Source organism: Andrena cerasifolii, chromosome 3, assembly GCF_050908995.1.
Source record: "Andrena cerasifolii isolate SP2316 chromosome 3, iyAndCera1_principal, whole genome shotgun sequence".
In the NCBI taxonomy this organism is placed as follows: Eukaryota; Metazoa; Arthropoda; class Insecta; order Hymenoptera; family Andrenidae; genus Andrena; species Andrena cerasifolii.
Window position 1 is genome coordinate 12,883,084 of NC_135120.1, and position 22,189 is coordinate 12,905,272.

Genomic DNA, 22,189 nt, shown 5'->3' on the forward strand with positions numbered 1-22,189 from the left:
TCCGTGATTACCGAACCACCGCAAGAAAATTCTTCCCCGTCATAAATGTATTCATGAATTCATTCCCGCGCCCTTTCACCATTATTGTTCAGGAAATTTAGCCACCCGCATTAGGCCACGATTAATGTCCCCGCGTGTAGGCAACCAAATCTCCTCGACGACAAGTTCCCGTAATTCGTAAGAATTCGTCACATCGGACGTTCATTCACTTTCAAAGTTCGTATAAAAAATTACCTAACGTACAGGGTATCGAATTCTACAAAAAGTTGAAATGTAGATCACGCACTGTACATTCCCACTTCTCGTTCTCACTTTTTTGGTGCGTTTCGTAATATGCTTGGTAGGTTAAAACACTGGAACCGGTTCCTATCAGTTTTCCACTAGAATATCTAGTGGTTTTCCATGTGTAGGTCGCGCAAGAATACTGAACATCAACTCTAAAAAACGGTTACCTTGCCTTTATTCATGAAACATCGTTACATGTGCGATATATGTACATATAAAGGGAAATAATAGTCAATGAAAGAAAAAAAATGTTAAATTCACCTGTTTCAAAGTACATACATACCTACAGGGGCTCACAGCCATAATCGTACACTCTGTAAAATCGCATAACTTTTTTAAAATTAGTCCAAACGACTTGAGCTTTTTTTAGAAGCTAGAAAAATTAGTTTGCTAAGTGACGTGATTCATTGTTTTGAAGAAAAAAATCACTTGGTCGGAATAGCAAAAAGAATAGTAAAGGTCGTTTTTTCAACTTTTTTGTGGGCCTGTAATGAAAATTAAAAAATAACCGTTTGTAGATTGTAGTAAGTTGTATACGTGTCTAAAATTTCATGAAAATCGGTAAACGTTTCTCTGAGCTACGAACGCTTAAAGATCACAGAATAAAGTCGAGAATTGCTAATTTTGGAAATTTCCGCGATTCTCAACCTTATTCTGCGATATTTAAGCGTTTATAAACGGGCTTTTTGAATTTCGTTGCAGCCTTATAAAAAAATTAAAAAACGACCTTTTCTATTTTTTTTTTTTTTGCTATTCCGACCACGTGCATTTTTTTCAAAACGACGAATCACGTCACTTAGCAAAGTAATCCTTCTAGGTTCTAAAAAAACTCAAGTCGTTTGGATTAATTTTAAAAAAGTTATGCGATTTTAAAGAGTGTACGATTATGGCTGTGAACCACTGTATGTATTTGAAATAATTAATTGGTTTTCTAACAACTTCTTTTGTCTGTGAACTGCACATCGCGTTAATTAATTACACGTCACCCGGATAGTAAAAATTATTTGTCGACAAGGGGCATAAATAAATTGCATTTAATTTTAGACAGTGAATCTTAGACGTTTCTTTCTTACATAAAATATTCTTTTGATTAGAAAAACATAAATGTGTAGGTTAAACGGATCAATATAATTGAACCATGAAATTACAAAAACAAACGATCAATATAAATGAATTCGTTTATCGTACAGCGCAGCTCAAAGATAAACTTGAAAAATTTAGAGTAAAAGATATTCATTGAGATTAGAGATATTATTTCGAGGAATGTAAGTTCGCAAACTTAACTAATTCTTGTACGTTTTCAGTGAATATAAAAGTTTCGTTCTAAATAAACCTGGAATTTTTCGACGACCCATGTCTTTAAATCGACATGTATCCGATCCTCACTGCTTTTAAACTCTACAACCTGACACCTGCTGTTATCTTATAACTTGCGTAAAAGCATGGACCTAAGAATTAAATAGACAGAGCACAAAGTCTCAACATCGACGAGGGGGTCGAGCCAGTCGATCGGGAGGAGAGAAGTCGTGGTGGACGGCTTGTGATTGGCGGAGTAGTACGCATGCGTCGCGCTTTATTTGAAACGGAATGCTTATATAGGGTATATTAAAATACGCTTATATGTATAAAACTATACATATGAAATATCTATGCCAACAAATAATTGATCGTGATATGTACATAGGTACATACGTGTTTATTGAATATTGATACCACAGATAGAATAAAAACACTTGTTTTACAAGCAAAAGGGGAAATAGGTAGGTAGCGAAGCATAAAGTGCAGTGAGCCTTGTCTTCCACTTGTAACGAAAGGGAATCAAAAGTGCGTAACGTAGTAAGCAAGCTAATTATTCTTCCCCTAGCGTTTATTAATAAACTTGTTGCATCGCATTACATCGTCCGTATATGTACACATGTATGAGTACATGCGTACCTATATTTGTGAACACATAAACTAGAGAAACGCACGAAAAGCGGCCTAATTAAGTAAGTAGGTATGTATGCTTATTTCGCTTATTATTCCGCAATTCGCTTATTTCCAATCGATGGGGTGTTCGTGTTCGTGTTACCATTTTCTACTTTTACTTTCTGGTTCTTCAGAGTCAAGGGCGGATCCAGAGGGGGGCGATAGGGGCGATCGCCCCCCCCCCCCCCGCAAGAGTAATGAAATAGAAAAATATTATGACATTGTGTATCATTCTGTGTAAGTAATTTATGTGAATTTAATTATGTAGGCTATAGTATCAGATAGAGATATTAAAATATAAGTTACAAGCAAATTTTAAATCTTGTAAAAGACGGTTCAAAAATGTACTTATGTACTTTTACAAATTTCACCCCCTCCAAGAAAGGCTCCTGAATCCGCCTCTGTTCAGAGTTCTGAACATCAAGTAGACTCGCCAGAGGACGATGCCCCCTATCATGCGTATGGAAGCTATTAATCACTGTTTCGCCAAATGCACATACATATGTAGCTATGTACTCGCATAGTAGGTATGTACATATGTCGGAACTTTCATTATGTTCCCACGTGCATACTGTGATTCCGAAACGATCATTAACAGTGAACGTGTACTCTATCATGTTGCCATCGTGCAATTTTCGTTACACGGTATAGCCGTGAGTTTAAACACCGTGGAAAACGTCACTCGGCAAAATGTTATGTATTACGGACCACGTCGCCATTTTGTACGAAAGAGAAATAAGACTTTTTCCGTCGAGAGTTGTACAATAACAAGTACATATTGAATTTTTCATTTATTTCATTATCTCCCCAAGACAAATTGCCGAAAATGACTATAACTGTGCTTCGCCCAAGGTGGAGGCCTAGCCCCTTAACCCCTCAACGACCACCTCCGTATCTCGTACGGACCCTCCGTTTTCCACTGGTCGCCCGCCTCCGTATCTCGTACGGACCTTAGAGCCGTATTTCCTATACCGACCGGGAAAACAGTGGAGGTTTTCGTTCCGAGGGCCCGGGCCTCACGGTCAGTTTTTCATTTCAGGGGTCGGTCGTTGAGGGGTTAAGAGGGGCTTACTTAGAGAGGACCTCTTCTTACAACTGGCACGCCGGTACTGTGTCGTCACGGAACTGATAAGTGTGCCCAGACCTTTAAGTTGCACTTACTCCTTTCCCTGGACGCGTACCTATACCTAAGGTAAATGCCCCATTAGCAACCCTGTAAGATCTACGCGCACGTTCTAACATATTTACATATTAAAAGTATTTATCGCAGTTAAGTACTCATTAATATCCCCTATCATATGGCTGGTTTTATGTTTTATCATATTGCCCAACGAACGATAGTCCCATTTTTTCCCCCTCCTGTCTCCTTCGGGTCCCAGCAGCAGCAGAGCGCACCGGGAGAAAGGTGGTCCTCCCATCTTTCCCCAGTACACCGCCCCGTGATGCTTAACTTCGGTGGTTTAACGAGAACCGGTGTTTTCCATCACGGCTACGGCCCATGGTATATGGCTGGTTCTTTTCCAGTATTAAAAACGCCTCGTATAATGAAATTGTTCGAATATAATTGTTAGTAATAAATATGTTACATGGTGCACGTGTACCTATTTTTGACCTTCAGTTCTCTCTTCGACCCAAATAGTGACCTAGATCGGACCGGATCATTGACTCGTACATAATGCGTGGAATACCGTGTCATTGATCGGGACATGCAATCTAATGTCCCAATTAATGACTGCATCGGAAAAGTATGTTTATAAAATAATTAGTAGAAAACAAAATAATTTGCAACAGTTCTAATGCTATGACCAGATCTGACAGCTGCCAAAGCATTTTCCAATTGTTGTTGCGAATAGTTTTTACGTCGTTTATATTCTTTAATCTTTACTAGGCATCTTTGTGGCATCTCGACATGGCATCTCTTGTCAATAATAGGAATTCATATATTTTACGAGTACCAGTTATTGACCCCCACAATTATTATGAATTTAATAAAGCAATTCGATGCAATTTTATTAAATAGTAAATTTACAATTATTTTTTCACTTATTTCAATATATTTTTCTTACGTTAATATACTCATGCAAGAAATACTTAATACCTAAAATTTGGCCGTTCTTAAGTTCGGTAACAAGAAACTACTTTTTCACGGTTTTGTAGCTGACACACGTGAAAACATTTATTAATTACTTAATTACATGTTATGATATACATTAGCGAAACCATCAGCGAGGTACTTAGGAATATTCACGAATCGAATTCAATACTTTTTACGCCCGTTTCGAACCGAAACAAATTCATATTTAAATGTAAAAGATAAAGTGTCAATAATTTGGACTGGGTCGCTAATTGAAACATTTACCTGTAGTTCTTTAACGACGTTCCTACGAGTAGGTATATCATGAAGTTCCATTACGTAAACATGTTACGTAAAGTCGATGCACATTATAGGTCAACAACCTATTCTATATCAATTCTACCGTTCTTTTCAGGAATTTCTCCCTTCTGCTTTTTAGATTCTATCCATTATTACAATTTGTAACGTCTTGATGTAATTTCGTATGGCGTAGTTTTAACATAGTACCTACTTAATCGCCGTCCATATCATATAGGGTAATTTTTTTTAAAACAATCACTACACCGTAAATTTCGTGGTTTTATAAAGGACAAAAATATATTTGAAAAAGGAAATACATTTAGATAATTAATATAAAATTGAATTAAACAAATAATCATACATTTGAAAAAAATAAAATAAAATTGCAGTCTATGCGAAAGGCCATCGCACCCGGATTGTCATATAAAAAATACATGTTATGAGGTTAATAAGACGAAAAATTATTTCTTTTTCTTGCTGAAAACTTTTCCACACTGATTGCATAAGTTCAAACATTTCGAGCATCCTTCGTGAAACCATTTGTTTCAGCTCATACAGCGAACGCAGTCATTGGGTTTCGATGTACAGCTGTACTGCTCTTCAAAACCCACCCATTTTGCCACTTTGAACTGCTTCTACGGCTTTCAACAATGCCTCGCTTGTCCATAACTTCCTACGCTGATTATATCTTCGTTTGTATTCCGTTGGCGTGTTATACATAAACATTTACTAGCTATTATGCACGATTTTATGATGGGCCAACTATCCCCGAAAAAATCGGGCCAACTAACCCGATAGTCAAGGAGCGCTGACTCGTTTGTTTTTTTTCAATAATGCTGTAACCTCTAAACATCATATTAACGCACTGCATTCAGAAAAAGTCATTACTTTTTCGTAAAATGTCAGTAAACTATAATTTAAAGAACACGTAGAAAAATGTCGGGAGTACTCCATTTTACATTACAAATAACTTAACCGATTTCACGGCTGAAAGCAAACAGAAAATCGCAACATTCCAAAGCATAAACGTGATCCAACCATCTCACCCGGAATAGATTTCAAAATACAGGGGAAAAGGTGTAAATGTGGACTGCTTAAGTAGGATTGTAACACGGACCAGGTGCTTATTTCTTTGGTATAAGTGCTGCGGTTTGTTGGCAAATGAAATAAACATAACAATTAGTATTCTCGAATACCAACAGGCGGAACTGGTTTGATTGGCATGTTTGCTTTAGCTAAAACGTGAGAGTGTCGGTTTCTGTTCGATTAAAACGTTTTTCAGGGTAGGTATCTAAGATTAATTAATTTCTTTTCTCATACCAAATGACAAATGTAATATGTTATAACTATAGTTCTAGAAGCATAATTAGCCATAAAGTTGACTTCGTAATGCTTTATTTAGATATATTTGGAAATGTCGTATGCCAAGATTTTTGCGTTATTCTGAAAAAAGGGAGGCTCTTCATATTTCTGAGAAACTTTTATTAGATGCCAAATTTACATTACATTTCATTAATTAACCATAATTTTTTTCGACAACAGTTTTTCTTCTCATTTTCAAATATTTAATTTTTGGGGGTTACAAACATGAAAAAACTTGTTTTAATGTTCAAATATAAATTCTGTAAAAAATCAAATAACGTTTTTTTTTACCTTTTCAGCTCTGGTCCGAATTACCACGTCCATTTCTAAAACCATGTTTCTGACAAAATTTTGTAAAAATGACATAGCTGGTTCGTGCAATTTTTTCATTTTAAATAGGATGTGTTTTCCTCGAAACAAAAAGAGTGGTCCATATTTACACCGTCTCCCCTACCTAATGACGCTAAACTGTATAAACACCGAATAAGAATTAATATGTATATATCTACTTACAATGTAGATTGTAGATAAATGGACACACAAAATCTGTTGAAATCATTGCGTATATAACAGCGATTACGAAAGATACATCTTAATGACTGCAGTCTATGGGTGCATTCCGCGGACGCAACCGCTACGTAGCCGCTCACTGAGCTCAACAGTGTCGGTCCTGGTTCCGCTGACCGACACTTAGGAGGATAGCGATATTTGTAGCAACTCAACACGTTCCGTAAAAGTTCCCAGATAGCACACGTTGTCTATAAGCCGTCTTTAAAATGTCTTCACACGTCTTAAAGACGGTTTATAGACGAAGTGTGCTATCTCGGTAGCGGAGTTTATCTACGCTCGAAAAAATGGCGACCGCTCACTAAACGTGTTGAACGGTGAGCAATCTAACGGTAGCGTTCACCGGAAAATCAGTGAGCGGCTACTGAGCTGTTACGTAGCGGTTGAATTCGCTGAACGCACCCTATGTCTCTATGCAATCACACTACTACAAGATATTATGTTAAAGATAGTACCTTGCTTACACAGACTCATGGTGTTTCGTCAAAACGGCGGGACACAGAAATCGTCATACAAAAAAAAAAATAAAGTAGCACATTCTTTAAACGCATTATATTTAGGTGAAAGTATGTTTCAGTAAGAAATGCAATACAAGAAAGAGTAAGAAAATAGATGAAAAGATGAGAGCAAAGTATAATCTACAATCTATAACCTACCATCTACAACGTAAAGAGTACTAACCCAGATAGCACACAGTCATCTAAAAGACGCGTTGGCATAGACGTCTTAAAGAGGTCTAAAACAGACGTTTTAAAAACGTCTCGACACAGACGTCTTAAAGACATCTTAATAAGATCGGCAGACGTTCAGACCAAAAACAGACGTAAAACGGATGTCTATAGACGTCGTGTGCTATCTGCAGCTATCTCGATAAATATTATGCATATGGCTTTATATGTATATGCATGTACACTACATTGCAGTGGAATTTGTTAAAAGTAAATTAATAAAGATAATTTTAAGCTGAGTATTGATTCGATAAAAGCAACTTTAAAGGATTTGCAATTTTCAAATGTTGCAAAAAAATTTGACAAGGAAGTAGTACTTATCAGATTGTGCAAACTTACGTACGCTTACGTACAATCGATGTAAAAGAAAATGGTGCCCTGGACATTTAAAAGTATCACTTTAGAAGTGAATGATGTAGACTACCTATTTTCAGCTGAATAAATCATCGTAAACAAGTAGAAATGACTTCGCATACTACTGCATTAGCCGAAGATTTGGCTAAAGACTATGCAAACTATGCCAAATTGGACTTACCACATCAAGCAAGTATTATATTTTACATAACCTCTAATAAATTTATGAAATAATACATAAATATAAAGAGATACTTACCTTAGACTCTGAAAATTTACATAAACTACGCGATTGTATTTTAGATGAAGAACTTCCATGACACAATTGAAGATGTTATGATACGCTTGGAAGAGTTCCAGTCAATCATTGAAATGGTTAGACACATTAGTTGATCATGGTTCTAAGTTCTTGAATATATTATTTATTTACGCACTGATTTATTTTAAAAGGTTCAGTCTGAAAGTATACAAAGTACCGATCAACATATTCCAAAATTGCAAGATATGCAACAAGCGGTTTCAAATCTTTGCAGACGAATAGATGCTCTAGAACACGTTATAGCAATGGCTAATGTCAATCTGACCACATTAGAAGCTGCTGTGGATAATGCAGAAGCTGAATTAGGGATTTCTGATAGATTATTTGGAATGTTAAATCCATTATCCTTCTTTGTAGGTTGCAACGCTTTTGCTGTTATGATCTTACAATCAGTTTTCAGATTTATAGATTTATTTAAGAAAACTGCATTATATTTCAGAAAAAAAGTCAAGAGCCCGCGGTACCTAGAAACCAGTTAGCAACATATGAACTGCCAACAATTTATAGAACCACCGACTATTTTAAAAGCGAATAGACAATACATCGTATTCCGCGAGAATGCGATACATGCTTATTAATTAATCTCATATATGAAAATCTGTTGAGATTTTTAATGTTCCAGGACGTGCAATATAAGGTAAAATTGGTTTATTATTCTTTCGAGCATAAGGTAAAAGCATTTTAATATGTTCAACTGGAATTACTTTCAGGATTTATATGCTAAATGGGAATGAATGTACTTTTTGATATGTCAAGTAGCATTGTTGTTTATAACAATACCAACAGCAAAATCTATATAAAACAACAAACTAAATAGTTATCCCTATGTGACGTGTACATATGTTGTTTATATTTATTAGTATATTGCCAGAAAACATATTCAGGAAAGAGTTAGCACGCTGCAAGTGTACAGGTCTTAAGTTGTGCTTTCTTTTCGCCCAGAGAACAATTCCCACCTATGCAGTGCCTCCATCTTATTAACTTTCCTATGCCGCACGTAACGCTACAACTGGACCAGCTTCCCCAATGATCCCATATTTTTGGTCCCTGTCGACTTGTTCTACCTGCCACCACAAAATATTTAGCAAATGTCTTCAAATATACAACATTACTAAACGTTTGAGATTATAAGTTAACAGCGTTCGTGCATATGAACACAGCTTCCTAAACAAATTTTATGTTATACAATATTATTCACCATATTTATTAGATACATTATAAACAAATATCAAGTATTCCAACGAAACTGTTATTGTTATAATTTTAATATTTACTATCGTCTGAAATAAAATACTAAACTACTTAGGTACTTGATGATTTTATACTTTTTCTGTCTTCCTTCATGACGCCCTCGTTTCTTCCGCTTCCGCCATTTTTGTCTTCTTCGTTGGTATTCTCTACAAAACTTTCTTTTTGTACGTTACCGATTTTCGGTGCAGAAACTCTTTCTTGACGAGAAAGTGAAGATGCAGTGCTACTTAAACAGTTGACGTGCTTCTGAATTGACAAACATTCCGTGATAACGAACAAAATCGTTAATGATTCGACAAACGTTATCTTTAATTCGTATAAAATTCGCATTACTGATTTCACGTTTCGCGATCAGAATTTCGTGTAAGTAGGACTTGTAACTAATTGAAGTTACTCGATAGTCCGCAATATTGCCACGATTGAAATGCGATCAAATTTATGAGCGCGTTACGTAAAAACTCATTTGAAAAAGAAAACGCAAACTCCAAAGAACAAAGCTTAATTCTACTATACATTTATTCAAGATTTTATTTTTATTCTGCATAAATATATATATACTATTAGGGTTTAATTCCAAGCCAGTGAAGAATATTTTTTGAATTACAATCTTTTAATCGACAAGTTTTCATTTGTGCTTTCTTTAATCCTTTCGTGCAGCTTTCCGCTGAGCAGTGACGCCATCGAACTTGTCGACCACTTCCACAAGTTACACTACATGTACTCCAATTACCCCACTTGCCCCACAACTCGCTATCTATAATAATTTTAAAATCATTGAAATTCTTAAAATAAAACGCGCATCGAGAATTTCATTGAACGATAGATGACTGTGTACGGAGTACTGACGGTCCTCGGTAGTTCCCTCGTTTTCCGCCAAAGCTCTTTCCCCCTTTTTATGCGACTGAGAGTTAGCTCCACGAAATCGCCCATTCGTCACACGATCTATGCGAACATCTTTTTCCGAGTAACTAAGCAACTTTCGATGAGAATGTTTAGAATTCCCAGAGGAACGCAGACCTTTCTGTGACACCAGAATCATTGGTCGTCCTTTATCGTACCGTTGCGGTACTAATCCATGCAACTTTATTCCACAAAATTCAATTAATATCGTTATATTCACTTACATTGAAATTACGCATGTAACCGCTCAAGATAACTAACTTGTGCATATCTATATTCCTTTGAATTGAATATGAAAAAAAGCGGATACAAGCGAATTGGTCCATTTTGTTCAAAGCCGTAATACTTATACTTGATTTTCCTTCTGGTATGTGCTCGATATTTTTGCATACACTTTAAATTGGCGCAAGAGTAGCTCCATTCTCGATCACCGGCCGCACTACGTTAACAAACTCAACGTTACAGCGAATAAATAATTAACATATAACACAGTACTTTATATAACGCAAATTCTGTAAGCCTTTACATTATTTTGCTGATAAATATATATATTTAAGGACATTTTAAAAGTATACCACTTTGATACATATACCGTTTGTCGACTGAATTAGCTGCCAAAGTGTTCGGATTACGTTTTAATGAGTTTCTCGTTGATCTAAGAGAATGCATTCTTTGAAATTCGACTTCCTCATCAGAATCCTCCGGGAAAATACAACCGAAACAATGTGTTAGTACCAGCGCAGATAATAATCGCATGTCATGTTAATTTTTTCGAGTGTTTTAGCTTTAGTTAGGTAAAATATGTACACCAGCGGAAAGGCTTGGTTCAAATCAATGCAGAAACTAACATCGTTAAGTAAATAACAATTTGACAGTTTTAATTACATACCATATGTTCGTTTTCCGACACTATATTCAAGTTACTCAGAGATAAATGTTTTCGTATACTATATAATCATTATGTATTGGTAAATAATGAAAGAATTTTGATAAATTGCTAATTCCGTGGTGAATTTAATGTATCCAAATTTGAGAAGCAAAGTTATTTTTCTACGTATCAGTCGGTAGTTGAGACTTCAGGTTCTGATTAACGTGGATATTTGAAATTCCGTACTACTTTTATTATATGATTTTATTATTTGTATTATTATATAATATTACAGGAATTACTTTACTTTATATTTACAATTTGTTATTTTCCATGATTTGAATTGACATACACGATACGCAGCGAAGTTTTCTTTGATATAAAACGATGAAATGAGAAGTAAAGATTTATGAGAAACTATAAAACTATTTCAACATATAATTGCGATATAAATAGGACTATTCCGAATATATGAGTGTGCTATAAACATCTAAAAAAAAGTACACCTTTGTACATCTGCTCTGTTTTCTATATAAAAAGAACGCTTTTCGCAATTAACATACTTCGAAAACAGTGAAGACGCTTCTACGATTTGAACCACAATTTTAAATGACTATACTACAGAAAATTCACAACCTGAAAAATGCTTTATGAGCACGACCATTTGGAATCTGCCCTTGAAGTCTCAATCTTCTAACTGCTTCTCTCAAGTGTTTCGGTTGTAGAGGCCCTGTTTCTTGATGAGCTTCCATCACATCCAGAGCTATGTGCAAAGATCAGGCTTGACAAAGAAAACTTTTATTACATTTAAACGGTTATTACTTAAATGAATACTTAAGCTATACCTTCTTCCACAATTTCTCCAACAAACACTTTTGCGATACCAGACATCGCAATGACCACATTCTGTGACACAGAGCAACCCGTTATGGTTTGCATAATCTGAAACAGAGAATACAAAAGCTGAAATTTACTTAATGGGCAAAAGAAGCAGTTTCAAAGAAACTGGTACATTACCCTCTTTATAGCTGCTTTTGGAAACGCTGCTCTTCTGTACATTTCGTACCTGTCCAATTGATCCTCTGTGAAATTTGAGACTAATACCCTGTTAAGAAATAAACATTCAAATAGTTGTACATGTTTATAAACTGATATATAAATACGTACTGCATTTTTTCTCTCTCCTCCTCCTCCACTTCTTTCTTGCTCTTTTCTTTACTTTCTCGTCTTTCTTTAACATTTGTCGGATTCGCATGCGGTAATAGTATATCATTTCCAAAGATATCCTCGGTACTCTGATCATCTTCTCTATTCTCAATTTCATGCTTGACAATTTCCAATTGATCATCGACGGTGTTACACAATGTATTGCAGCCTGTTTCCTCCACGTCCGATTGAGACTGAGAACTCATTGCATCCGATTCTATCTGATACCGTGGATAATTCTTTAAATACAAAGCGAGAGAAATGAAACAAGGATAGCGCGTTAGGAAGCTTTTACGTTATTACCTTCATTTGCATGTTGTCTAGATCCATCGATTCCATATCTTTGGAACCAGAAATTCCAGAAGGACTATCTTTTTCATCTTTATCATCCATGTCTACGTGCTCACTTTCATTGCCAGAATCTTCTTTCCCGAATATGTTGTCCATCGCGACGATAAAATATATTTGCCGAGAAGCACAAACAATACAGTAGATGTTTCTAAAATAGTTTAAAAGTAACGTCGTTTGCCCATTTAGAATTACTAAGACCTATTTATATGCGGGAAAAAGAGCCTATTAAATGGTATTATTTTAATGACAAATCGTTCTAGGTTAGAACAGTTACTATCCCGCGTATACTAACGGAGAAAAATTTACGCTGACAAGTTTTTTAGTGGAATCGAGTTATTCGAACAAGCGAGATATTCTCTACAGGTATGAGTGAAATAATAACAAATGAATTCTTTAAAATTAATTCAATTGCAACAAATAGCGTCATCTTCCATTTCTTAAACGATCCCGCCACAGTATTTTTCGATTCCTGAATCTATGAAAAACGACGTTGCATACTTCCATGCAATACTGTGAATTCCGAAGCAAAAAGGAGAAGCCGAAAATTCGACGAATGAATTTCTACTAATTTATCTAATTTCTCGTGTCTTTATACGACATTAATCTTACATAATTGTCGTCGATATACGCATTAAGACTTGTACTTGACCGGTACTAAGTTTCAAACAGTGTCGATTCGTACGGACTTTATTTACAGTTTACGCAGTAGAAATAATTTAATGGTAATGTGCGTTGCACGAGCCATTTCATAAACTATAATGATTGGTTTGTGTTTCTACTACAAGTGCATAATAACTCAGTGAAAATGAAATAGAAAAATATATTGCCAGTTTTCGTATGGATATTATTAAATAATTGAATCGTGCTGTTGGTAGTTTCTTGCCGTTTAGTCATGTTTGGTGTTTATACGAGAAGGGGTCGGTGAAGGGGTTTTAATTTTGGAAAGGGCTCGGATGGTGAAAAAGATTGAGAAGCCTTGTTTGGACGAGTTAAAGGACGACGCGACGGGCGGACGAGTCGCAGCGTGGCGCCATCTGATGGTCCAGTGAAATGTAGTCGACGGTGTCGCGACGTATTTGTCAATATCTCATCGTTTTCACGATTTTCACGGCCCGTGTATACGCGTTCGTTGAGAATTAGGCCGCGATCATCTCGGACGGAAGGCTGTTAAGGGACCGGGGGAGAAAGGAATTGGTTAGTCGGCGCGGATCGGCGAGGAATCGAGTGCGTGAGGAATCGAGAGGTGAAGCGAGAGAGTTGTCGGCGCGAAAAACGGACATCGTGAACTGGCCGGGACTCGGTACGGTAGCTCGCGACTCGCGAGTGTATGTATCGCCTTGTATCGCCTATCTTATTCTCGTGGGTCGGGCCGAGGGGAGCGCGGCAGTGAGTGAGTGGAGAATACACACAGTCAACAGTGGAATACCAAAAGATCGGGAGTACCTAGGTTCGGCCGGAGAGCTGACGCGAATCTGTATCGTGCTGATCGTGCAAGCATCGAGCATATCGAGCATATCGAGCATACTGCGGGCCTACGAATGCAGCTTCAAGACGGAGTCGCGTATTAAGATGTGAGTACGGTCAACGGTGTGCCTTCGAACGTAGATGGTGTGCGCTCGTTGCGAGCCGGATTTCACGGGCAAATTATGGCGAAAGGAGAAGAAAGGGTTTGCTTGCCAGCAACGGCACCTCATCGAGCGTAAGACATCGTGGCAAACATTCTCTTCCTAGACGGTACGAAAAAATGCCGATATATACGTATAACGAGCAGAGACTATTGTAAACACCACTCATTTCCATCCAACTCTTGCACGCACGATCCCTTTACGTACGTTTGCGGTGACGCGTGCACGCCTCTTTCCACTCATACAACTGTACGCACTTCATCGCGATGTCGCGTTCTATATACACCTTTGCGCGCACACCTACGAAATATCATGACAGGAACGCGCGTGAAACCGGTCTTGCTCTTTTCAATCCCTTACCAATTCGCTCTTCCTTCTTTCGCCTCTACTTTCCACGAATTCGTCAAGCTTTCGCTTTGCCTACAAAATCTCTTCCTTCTCCCATTAGCTTTATCTAAAATATAACCGCGTATTTAAAACGCAATGCGTCGCGTTCGGCACAATAGCAATCGCGAACCGCCCACTCCCCTACTTATTATTGCGTTTTACTTCCTTCTTTCTGCAACCTTGTTATCAGCCTTTAGGATAATGGAAAGAATAAATCTCGACTTCGTAATGTACTTACTGCATTACAGATTAAAATTCTACAAAACAGACAATATCTCAATGTTCAAAACTTTCCACTTTGCTCACTCGAGCACATTAGGGCTGCGCGATTCTTTCAAACGCTCCAGCTTTGTTCTGGATGTGCGAGTTTCATTGTTCCAAAGCATTCCTGCAATGGTGTTGAGGTTGAAGCGGTTACAGGGATCGACGAACCAGCATTTGAGGAACCGGAAAGCGGAAAGGCTTCCTTAAATCGTTATCGTCACTGCAAAATGTTTATCTCGTATGTAACACCGGAAACAGTCGAGTCCGAAAGCATTGTACACCGCTTGCTATTTTATCGCAGGCATAGAATTGAATTTTGCGGTAGGCCAAGGAAACTTTACCAATAAGATTCTCCCATTGTCTTCTACCATGTGGTCAGGCGCCCTAGATTTCATGCACTTATGTCGCTCTCTAAATATTCCCAGAACACGACCCAGATTTTTAGATATTCCGTAGGTTCGTTTCGTTCCGCACATTTCATGTCGAAGTCTTCTGCTGGGAAGAGGCTGGATGAAGGGATGGAGGCGCGAAGGGCGTACGGTCGTTTTGTCGGAGTCTCGTGAATTCGGTCACGTTAGTTCTGCAACGCTCCGCTCGTGTTAGGAAATTGTAGAAACTGAAGCTGGAAGCTCGCCCGCTTAGAGCGGAATTTTGTTCCCCCGGCCGAAGTCGATTAGAATCCGCTGCACGTTTCGATGCTAGTACTCGTTCAAGAAGACGTACGATTCGGAGGTACGGTTTAGCCGGTAAGCGTGGCATTTATCTAAAGGGAGCGGCGTCGGCGACGTCTCTCGGACTCTCACGGACTCGTGGATTTACGGACACAGGAACTCACGGACGCACGAAAGCAAAGGTAGAGAGTAGAGAGACAGACGGACGGACGGACGGACGGACCGGACGGTCGTTGGCCGAAGGAGAAACGACCCGAGTCTCCTCGCTCGAGTCGACGGAGCCTGTTTTACTACGGTGCTACGCTCTGTCAAGTCTGCTCAGCCTGTTTACTAACCAACGAACAAGCGAATCCGAAAGGAGCCACGTCGCGCCGCGCCGCGAATAAACGATAACCTTACTTACGTTCCTTCAAATGGTTTACCTGGATTTCAATTCAGGATCCTGCCCTCCATCCGTGCACAAGCTGCTCTTCTCCGCACCCTCTGTGTCCCGATATCTTTATCTCCCTTGTGCCACCCGTATCGATACCCCGCGGTTTATTCCTCTTTCACTGAAATTCAATTACCATCGACGCCGCGGTAACGTACTCTGCGATCGATCCTTTTCCCACCTTCGCTGAGAGAACAGCGGTGCCCCTCGGTTTCATTCTGTCGCAATCGTCGTGGTAGAATCGACAAAGACGTCGTTTCAAACAACGCGGCAGCTTCGCGCCGGAATTTCGTGGTTCTACGATTAGCTATGCAATTAACTACCGCTCGATCCACAAGTCGTAAGTGAATTCTGCTGGGAACTGTGTCGCGGTTTGATCGAGAATATATCAGTCAGGTAGACCAGGAACACCGTTCAATCGGGAACTGTCTAAGAACAATTGGAGGATGAAAACTGTCGCGACGCGTTAGCTGAATTGCGGCAAGTGCACGAGCAGTCGCGTGCGAGATATGGAATACGTGTTTACGGCAATCGGCATCGCAGGTCAATATACCGTTACAGACACCGCGATATCCTCTTCTCTATTTCGCCAAGCGCATCGCGCGCCAATTTACAGCTCGCAAACGCCGCGCTTCGTACCTACTTTCTAAATAACAGATTGCCGTCCACGAGACCTGTGTAGCTTCTTCGAGGCTGGGCCTCCTAAGAGGTCTTTATTTCCATAGACTTCGTAAGTTAATCTCTTAGAAGTTAGGCGCAGGAATTTTCGTTCGATCGAGGAAGAACGATGCTTGGCGTCTCTGCGGGTCTATTACAGGTAGTTACTCGCTATGTGCGAACGCGTTACTCGAACAACACAATTGTGCAGGATGCATCTAGATAGCACTGACCGAGCTGAATAAGTTTACTTCGCAACGGATACGCTGTTGCACCCAGATCTACCGTTTCCCTCGCGATTCAATTACGTTATTTGCGCTATGCATTCACGGTACAGGCAAGGTCGCGAGTCCCAAAATTGGTGTTGGAGTTCAACGAGTCTCAGTGTTAGGACTAAGGGGCTGCGTTTCTCTTTTTCTGGAGAAGAGGGGCGAAGGGTCTTGACCGGGGCATAAGGTGACGACCGTAGTCAGTCTGAAAATTGTGACCAAACCGTGCAGATCGCGTTCCGTCTCTTAAAGTTTCTTTTTTCTTGTATACTTTTATAAATAACCAACTAACATTAATACGTGGACACACTGTGTATTGTCTATCTATACAATAAACCATAGTTGTGTTTATAGTGTGACATTTATTTTCAACCTCTGCGGAGTAATTTCCAACAATTGGCGATTATTCATCGGAGGTATCGTGATACGCGTGACCGAAACATACATCTTCGTTTCTCCTAAATGATTAATCTATTTCTTAAAATTCCTTCGAGATCAGATGCGTTGAAGGATAGTCCATTTGGTGGTTTCAACGCTTAATTCGAACGAGACGCCCGCACCTCGAACAGGTGCGGGCGCTCGCGTGTCTCGCGTAGCTATCAATGAGCTACGCTTTTGCGCGACACCGTGGACTACAGTTTATGCGGATGCTCGCTCCCCCGCTCACTCGTTCGTTCCTTTTTCGTTCTAGCCGCATCGGGTCCTTGACTCTGCCACTGCCAGTAACCAAAACCGAGCTTTACGTAAGCACTTTCTACCTGCGAAGGTATGAAAACGATCGGTGAAGAAATGCTGCTCCCGCCGAAGCTCAAACGCTTAGGAATATCGTGGCTATCTGCGTATCAAAGGGCTTCTTCTACCCCTCGCTCTCATTTTCCTTTCGCGAACACAGATCGGACTGCATAAATTGCAGACAACAGATCGCGTTGAATTCGATCGGCAGACATCGCTGATAACGTTGCAGAAATATCCGACAGGATAGAAATATTTGTCCACGCGTTGCAACGTGGACGTCGCGGCGTCGCGCACAGTGGTTCGAGTATACTACATGGTAGCTGGACAAAATTATTTTTTCACGGTGTTGGGTTTATATGGGGTTCAAATTGTTAGAGACAAACCTGTATAACCCAGACCTTCGTATCACAGTTTATTATTTCACTAAAAATATCGATAAAATGAAAATATGCCTAATTCAATAAAGGAAAAAGAACAAAACGACAGTATTGTACTTTAACTATAATTATCAGTTATAACATTATGATTATTCCTGTAATTTCTGAGTATTCTGTGGAATTTTAAAAAAAATCGAACCACAGTTGACTCACCTAACATAAAACGGCTATTAAAACATTGTTTTACTATATGTCCCACGTCGTTCCACGCAACAAGGGTTGAATGTACGGAAACTAGAGACTTTCTACTTTTTTTTTAATGACATGATCTGCAAAAATTTGCAAAACTATATTTTGTGAATTGTTTTCGAGTGCGACGCTCGGCAGGAGAGATAGCACAGATGTTATATTTCAGACTCTATAATGTAATGTAATGTAATTAACAAGAAATTAATAGTTATAAGACACACTTATAGTTATAGTTAATCTATAGTACGTGTAGAGTCTGAAATATAACAACTGTGCTATCTCTCCTGCCGAGCGTCGCACTCGAAAACAATTCACAAAATATAGTTTTGCAAATTTTTGCAGATCGATCATATCCTTAAAAAAAAAATAGAACATCTCTAGTTTCCGTACATTCAACCCTTGTTGCGAGGAACTACGTGGAACATACAGTAAAACACTGTTTTAATAGCCGTTTTATGTTAGGTGTGTCAACTGTGGCTCGAAATTTTTTTAAAATTCCACAGAAAACTCAGAAATTACAGGAATAATCATAATGTTATAACTGATAATTATAGTTAAAGAACAATACTGTCGTTTTGTTTTTTTTCTTTTATTGAATTAGTCATATTCTTATTTTATTGATATTTTTAGTGAAATAATAAGCTGTGATACGAATCAGGTTTGTCTCTAACAATTTGAACCCCATATAAACCTAATACCGTGAAAAAATAATTTTGTCCAGTTAGCATGTAGTATACTCGAACCACTGTGCGTCGCGTCGGGTCGATGAGAAGAAAGTTGAAGTGTTTATACGTATACATTGTACACGTAGGTTTCTTTTTACGCAGGTGCGAAGAGGCTACAGAAGTGGAGACGCATCATCAGCAAACAGCGGCAACAACGATGGGCGTCGCCGAGGACGAGACCCCGTCCTCTTTGACTTCTCATCCTAATCCTAACGTTAACAACCCTAATCAAGAAGGTACGTGCCCAAACTCACGATCAACCAACCCGATAAACCATGCGAGGTCCGAACAGTCGCAGAGTTTTCGCTAACTTGCAATTAAACTGAATGCCACGAGTCCAGGATGCACTCGCGTAGACATTGCAGTCGTCTCGATTGTTTTTCTGCGAGAATTATTTAGGAATTAACGGAGTAATGATGGTGCAAGCACGCGAGAAGGGCAGGCGCGCTTACGTTCCGAATAGTTTCCTTCCGGAGCCGCGATTCGCGTTAACCTTGCGCATTCTCGGGTTTTAACTCGCGACGGAGTTGAAACGCAAATTGCGCGCTCGTTAATCCGTTTAATTATGCCGACACGGAAGCGCCGCGAAAAGTCCCGATGCGACAGAATCGAGCAGTGCTACTTCTCACTCGTGTCAGTGATCACCGCAGTCAACTTAACGACCCCTAGAACCATTACCGCTCCACTTCGTCACTCTTTCCTTATCATTCAACGGCACATAACAGTCGATATTTTCGCTCCCATCGAGTTGCCAACACTCGACGTTAATACACGAAGAACGAGGCAATTTGCCGTCGTCGAAACAACAATCGCGGTCCGATGTTCACTCGAAGCAAACAAAATTGCGTTGTACTCAGGAGGACATACCCTATATATTTACAGGGTTTCATAATCTTTTTAATTTCCGGGTTTGAGAGCTTCCCTTCTCAAAAGTATGGGGGTTGAAACTTTGTAACCCGACGTACATGAAAGTGGTTACTCCTACGAAAAAAACTCATAGGACCTTTTTCGTAGAGAATTTCCTAGTCTACAAATTTCATAATAACTATTTTTCTCCTAAAACTGCTGGATAACGAGATATTCGCGAAAAAACGTTATTATTTTTTTCAATCCTCTGTAAAAATTTTAGCAGCGGTCGGACCGATGGGGATTTTTGACATATTTTTTAAAACGGTCAAATAAAGGCGCATAGCAAAATGTAGCCTGCTGGGAATTATTCCGTAGATTGGGCAGATTTCCGTCTAATTTCACTGGACTAAAAGGAATGTAAGTAGAGAAGCGTGTCGTGGCGCACAGTAACTCAACGATGGATCTATATTTACATTGCAACCTAAACGATTTTTACATCGTCGCATTCTTTTCTCTTTCACTTGCAAAATTAATCGTTAACAGATCGAATCATCAATGTGTATTGGTAATTTGGTAAGGCAAGAATTTTGATCTTCGACAAATTCATGACGTTGCGGCAGATAGTACGATCCATGCCGGTTCGGGAGTTCGTCTTGATCGACATGCACGGCCGAGCAGGATGGTATTGCAAATAGGATGGTACATCGTAGTCAAAGATAACTCGTCGTAAACTACTGCGAAGAGGCGGCGTCGTAGCCTAATTGTGGAACGAAACTGATGCTAGGCTAAAACTATCTTACGCTCCTATTAGTTATCGTAGTACCTAACGTAACGCCTCGTCACGAAACTTAGGTACATCGAGAAGTAACGCGTGAAGAAACGTTACGTTCACTTTATGGCGCCAATAACACTTAAAGCAATTGTGAATCAGTGATCATTAGTATTTTATCTAACAACGCAGCAATGAAACTTGCAATGAAATTTGCGATAAAGTAAGAGAGCAAGAAAGTTTATTATCGTTTTTTTTTCATACGGCCATTGCCAGGGGTGCAATAACGCGTCAGGCGAGTGCTTATACATACGAGCGTAACTGGTGGAAAACAGAGTTGCTGCTCCCTTCTGCTCGCTGCTCAGTCTTTTCTCAGTAGAGAAGATAAACAAGCGAATTAATCTTATCGTTGCTTGCCCAGACGTACGACCGTGGCTAACAGACAGATCGTTGCCAGACCGCTGGATTTTTTCGACCAGCCAGTTGAAAATTACTCGGTACATAGATACGTGTACCATATCGCGTGACCATTCTCGTGAACGTTCATCGATCGGGGCACGCTCGATGCCCCGCTCCTGCAGCCGTTCCTAAATTAACGTCTGGAGATGTGTGAAATTTTTGCAATAAGAAACGCTTATTTCTCGTTACCCTATCGATTCAGGGTTCTCGAATCGCGTTTCGTTTATTTCCCCTGACAAGATCTGTTCCCTTCCATTCGCGAATCAAAATAAACGTTCCCTCGCAATCAAAGGCTTGAAACGCGAAGGAAAAGTGGGCGTACCTTCTCGAATAAGAGACGCTCCGACGGGTTAGGTGTTTATCTATTCGGATACTTCCACTCTTTCATCGTCATTCTGTTCGCCAATCCTTTTCTCTGCACGGAAGAACGGAAAGAACGGCGCTTTCGCAGTGGTGTCTAAAAACTGGCATAATCTACAGCGGAGCATCCGTTTCGGGTATCGCCGTCTCGTAGAACAAACGATTCGATCGTTTCGCTTGCACCGATCGGTAGTGAGAGATTAGAGAAGGAAAGCGTGCAACTTCGCAGGGAAGGCTACAGTAAGTAGGTACTCTATGCCGATAGTGAATTTTCCATTATCTTACAAGTGCCCCGCTTACTTTGGTGCTCGTCCGAAGCGTCGAGCGCTGTTTTCTGTTTTCCACGCATGTAAGCGCAAAAAGTTAAAGCCGTTCAGCCACAGTCAGAGGTTCGAGTTTATTATGTGCGCGCAAACGATGACGAAGGAAAGCGTGATTTTCCTGGTCTCTCCCTGTTTTGTAGATACTATCCCCGCGACGCGGAGCACGTTTCGCGTTTCATCCTTCTAAGGAGAAGAAGGAAGGAAGAATCTTACCCGATGCTGCGCGACGCGCAATTTCTTGCATAAAGACCATTGTTTTCGCAACTTCTGCCAAAGAAATGGAAAGCGCACAGCTTCCTGTAAGTCTTCCTTATAATACGCGGAAGTCACTTTCGTTCTTCTGGTTCCCGTCATTGGGGATTAATTGATCTTCCTCCGAGGCTATTCTCGCGGTATTTTATTTAAAACAATACCACCGGCGTCTCGTTGAATACGACTAATTGCCCACGCGCATTAGTACTTTCTAACTCGTTGCCTGTTCTCGGAAAGGTAGTTCCGTTGAAGTCG

The 22,189-nt window shown here is 39.5% G+C and overlaps 3 protein-coding genes and 1 long non-coding RNA gene across 10 annotated transcripts in view; 2 read left to right on the forward strand and 2 right to left on the reverse strand.

The window, feature by feature from the left end:
• The first annotated feature begins 7,621 nt into the window (after positions 1 to 7,621).
• Blos4 (biogenesis of lysosome-related organelles complex 1 subunit 4) lies at positions 7,622 to 9,271 on the forward strand. Of its 3 annotated transcripts, none has more exons than XR_013085005.1 (5): positions 7,622 to 7,827; positions 7,942 to 8,013; positions 8,089 to 8,310; positions 8,397 to 8,594; positions 8,668 to 9,271. XR_013085005.1 is itself a non-coding variant. In XM_076808894.1 (4 exons), the coding sequence occupies exons 1-4, from the start codon at positions 7,747 to 7,749 to the stop codon at positions 8,490 to 8,492; spliced, it is 471 nt and encodes a 156-aa protein (XP_076665009.1). In that variant the 5' UTR covers positions 7,622 to 7,746; the 3' UTR covers positions 8,493 to 9,271. The 3 variants fall into 3 exon arrangements, 1 of the variants encoding a protein (XP_076665009.1); XR_013085006.1 differs by having other exon boundaries at positions 7,629 to 7,831; XM_076808894.1 differs by having other exon boundaries at positions 8,397 to 9,271.
• LOC143367257 (uncharacterized) lies at positions 8,904 to 9,753 on the reverse strand. Its single transcript, XR_013085010.1, has 2 exons — positions 9,283 to 9,753; positions 8,904 to 9,021 (listed from the first exon to the last, which is right to left on the reverse strand). It is a non-coding gene; the product is annotated as an uncharacterized LOC143367257 (long non-coding RNA).
• Positions 9,754 to 11,283: 1,530 nt separating this feature from the next.
• Taf11 (TATA-box binding protein associated factor 11) lies at positions 11,284 to 13,434 on the reverse strand. Of its 4 annotated transcripts, none has more exons than XM_076808891.1 (6): positions 12,826 to 13,042; positions 12,486 to 12,681; positions 12,144 to 12,421; positions 11,994 to 12,081; positions 11,822 to 11,918; positions 11,284 to 11,739 (listed from the first exon to the last, which is right to left on the reverse strand). In XM_076808891.1, exons 2-6 carry the CDS (start codon positions 12,627 to 12,629, stop codon positions 11,606 to 11,608), a joined length of 741 nt encoding a protein of 246 aa, XP_076665006.1. In that variant the 5' UTR covers positions 12,630 to 12,681; positions 12,826 to 13,042; the 3' UTR covers positions 11,284 to 11,605. The 4 variants fall into 4 exon arrangements, with proteins under 4 accessions (XP_076665006.1, XP_076665005.1, XP_076665004.1 ...); XM_076808890.1 differs by having other exon boundaries at positions 12,486 to 12,731; positions 12,826 to 13,039; XM_076808892.1 differs by lacking the exon at positions 12,826 to 13,042 and adding an exon at positions 13,143 to 13,434 and having other exon boundaries at positions 11,622 to 11,757.
• Positions 13,435 to 13,727: 293 nt separating this feature from the next.
• The window catches only part of Trc (Serine/threonine-protein kinase tricornered), a 55,992-nt gene continuing 47,530 nt past the window's right edge, over positions 13,728 to 22,189 (forward strand). Inside the window, exons 1-2 of one of the 2 annotated variants that reach the window (XM_076808878.1) lie at positions 13,728 to 14,104; positions 19,025 to 19,158. In XM_076808878.1, coding sequence (XP_076664993.1) covers positions 14,103 to 14,104; positions 19,025 to 19,158 — 136 coding nt within the window. In that variant the 5' untranslated portion in view covers positions 13,728 to 14,102. The other variant, XM_076808879.1, reaches the window with a different exon arrangement.

What these genes read in the sequence shown, in the direction of transcription:
- Blos4 (XM_076808894.1), top strand. Translation starts at nt 7,747, where the DNA reads ATGACTTCGCATACTACTGCATTAGCCGAAGATTTGGCTAAAGACTAT. An exon ending in TCCAGTCAATCATTGAAATG is followed by an intron (nt 8,014 to 8,088) that starts GTTAGACACATT and finishes TTATTTTAAAAG; the next exon opens with GTTCAGTCTGAAAGTATACA. An exon ending in TAAATCCATTATCCTTCTTT is followed by an intron (nt 8,311 to 8,396) that starts GTAGGTTGCAAC and finishes ATTATATTTCAG; the next exon opens with AAAAAAAGTCAAGAGCCCGC.
- Taf11 (XM_076808891.1), bottom strand. Translation starts at nt 12,629, where the DNA reads ATGGACAACATATTCGGGAAAGAAGATTCTGGCAATGAAAGTGAGCAC. An exon ending in TAGACAACATGCAAATGAAG is followed by an intron (nt 12,422 to 12,485) that starts GTAATAACGTAA and finishes TTGTATTTAAAG; the next exon opens with AATTATCCACGGTATCAGAT. An exon ending in CAAAAGCAGCTATAAAGAGG is followed by an intron (nt 11,919 to 11,993) that starts GTAATGTACCAG and finishes TCTCTGTTTCAG; the next exon opens with ATTATGCAAACCATAACGGG.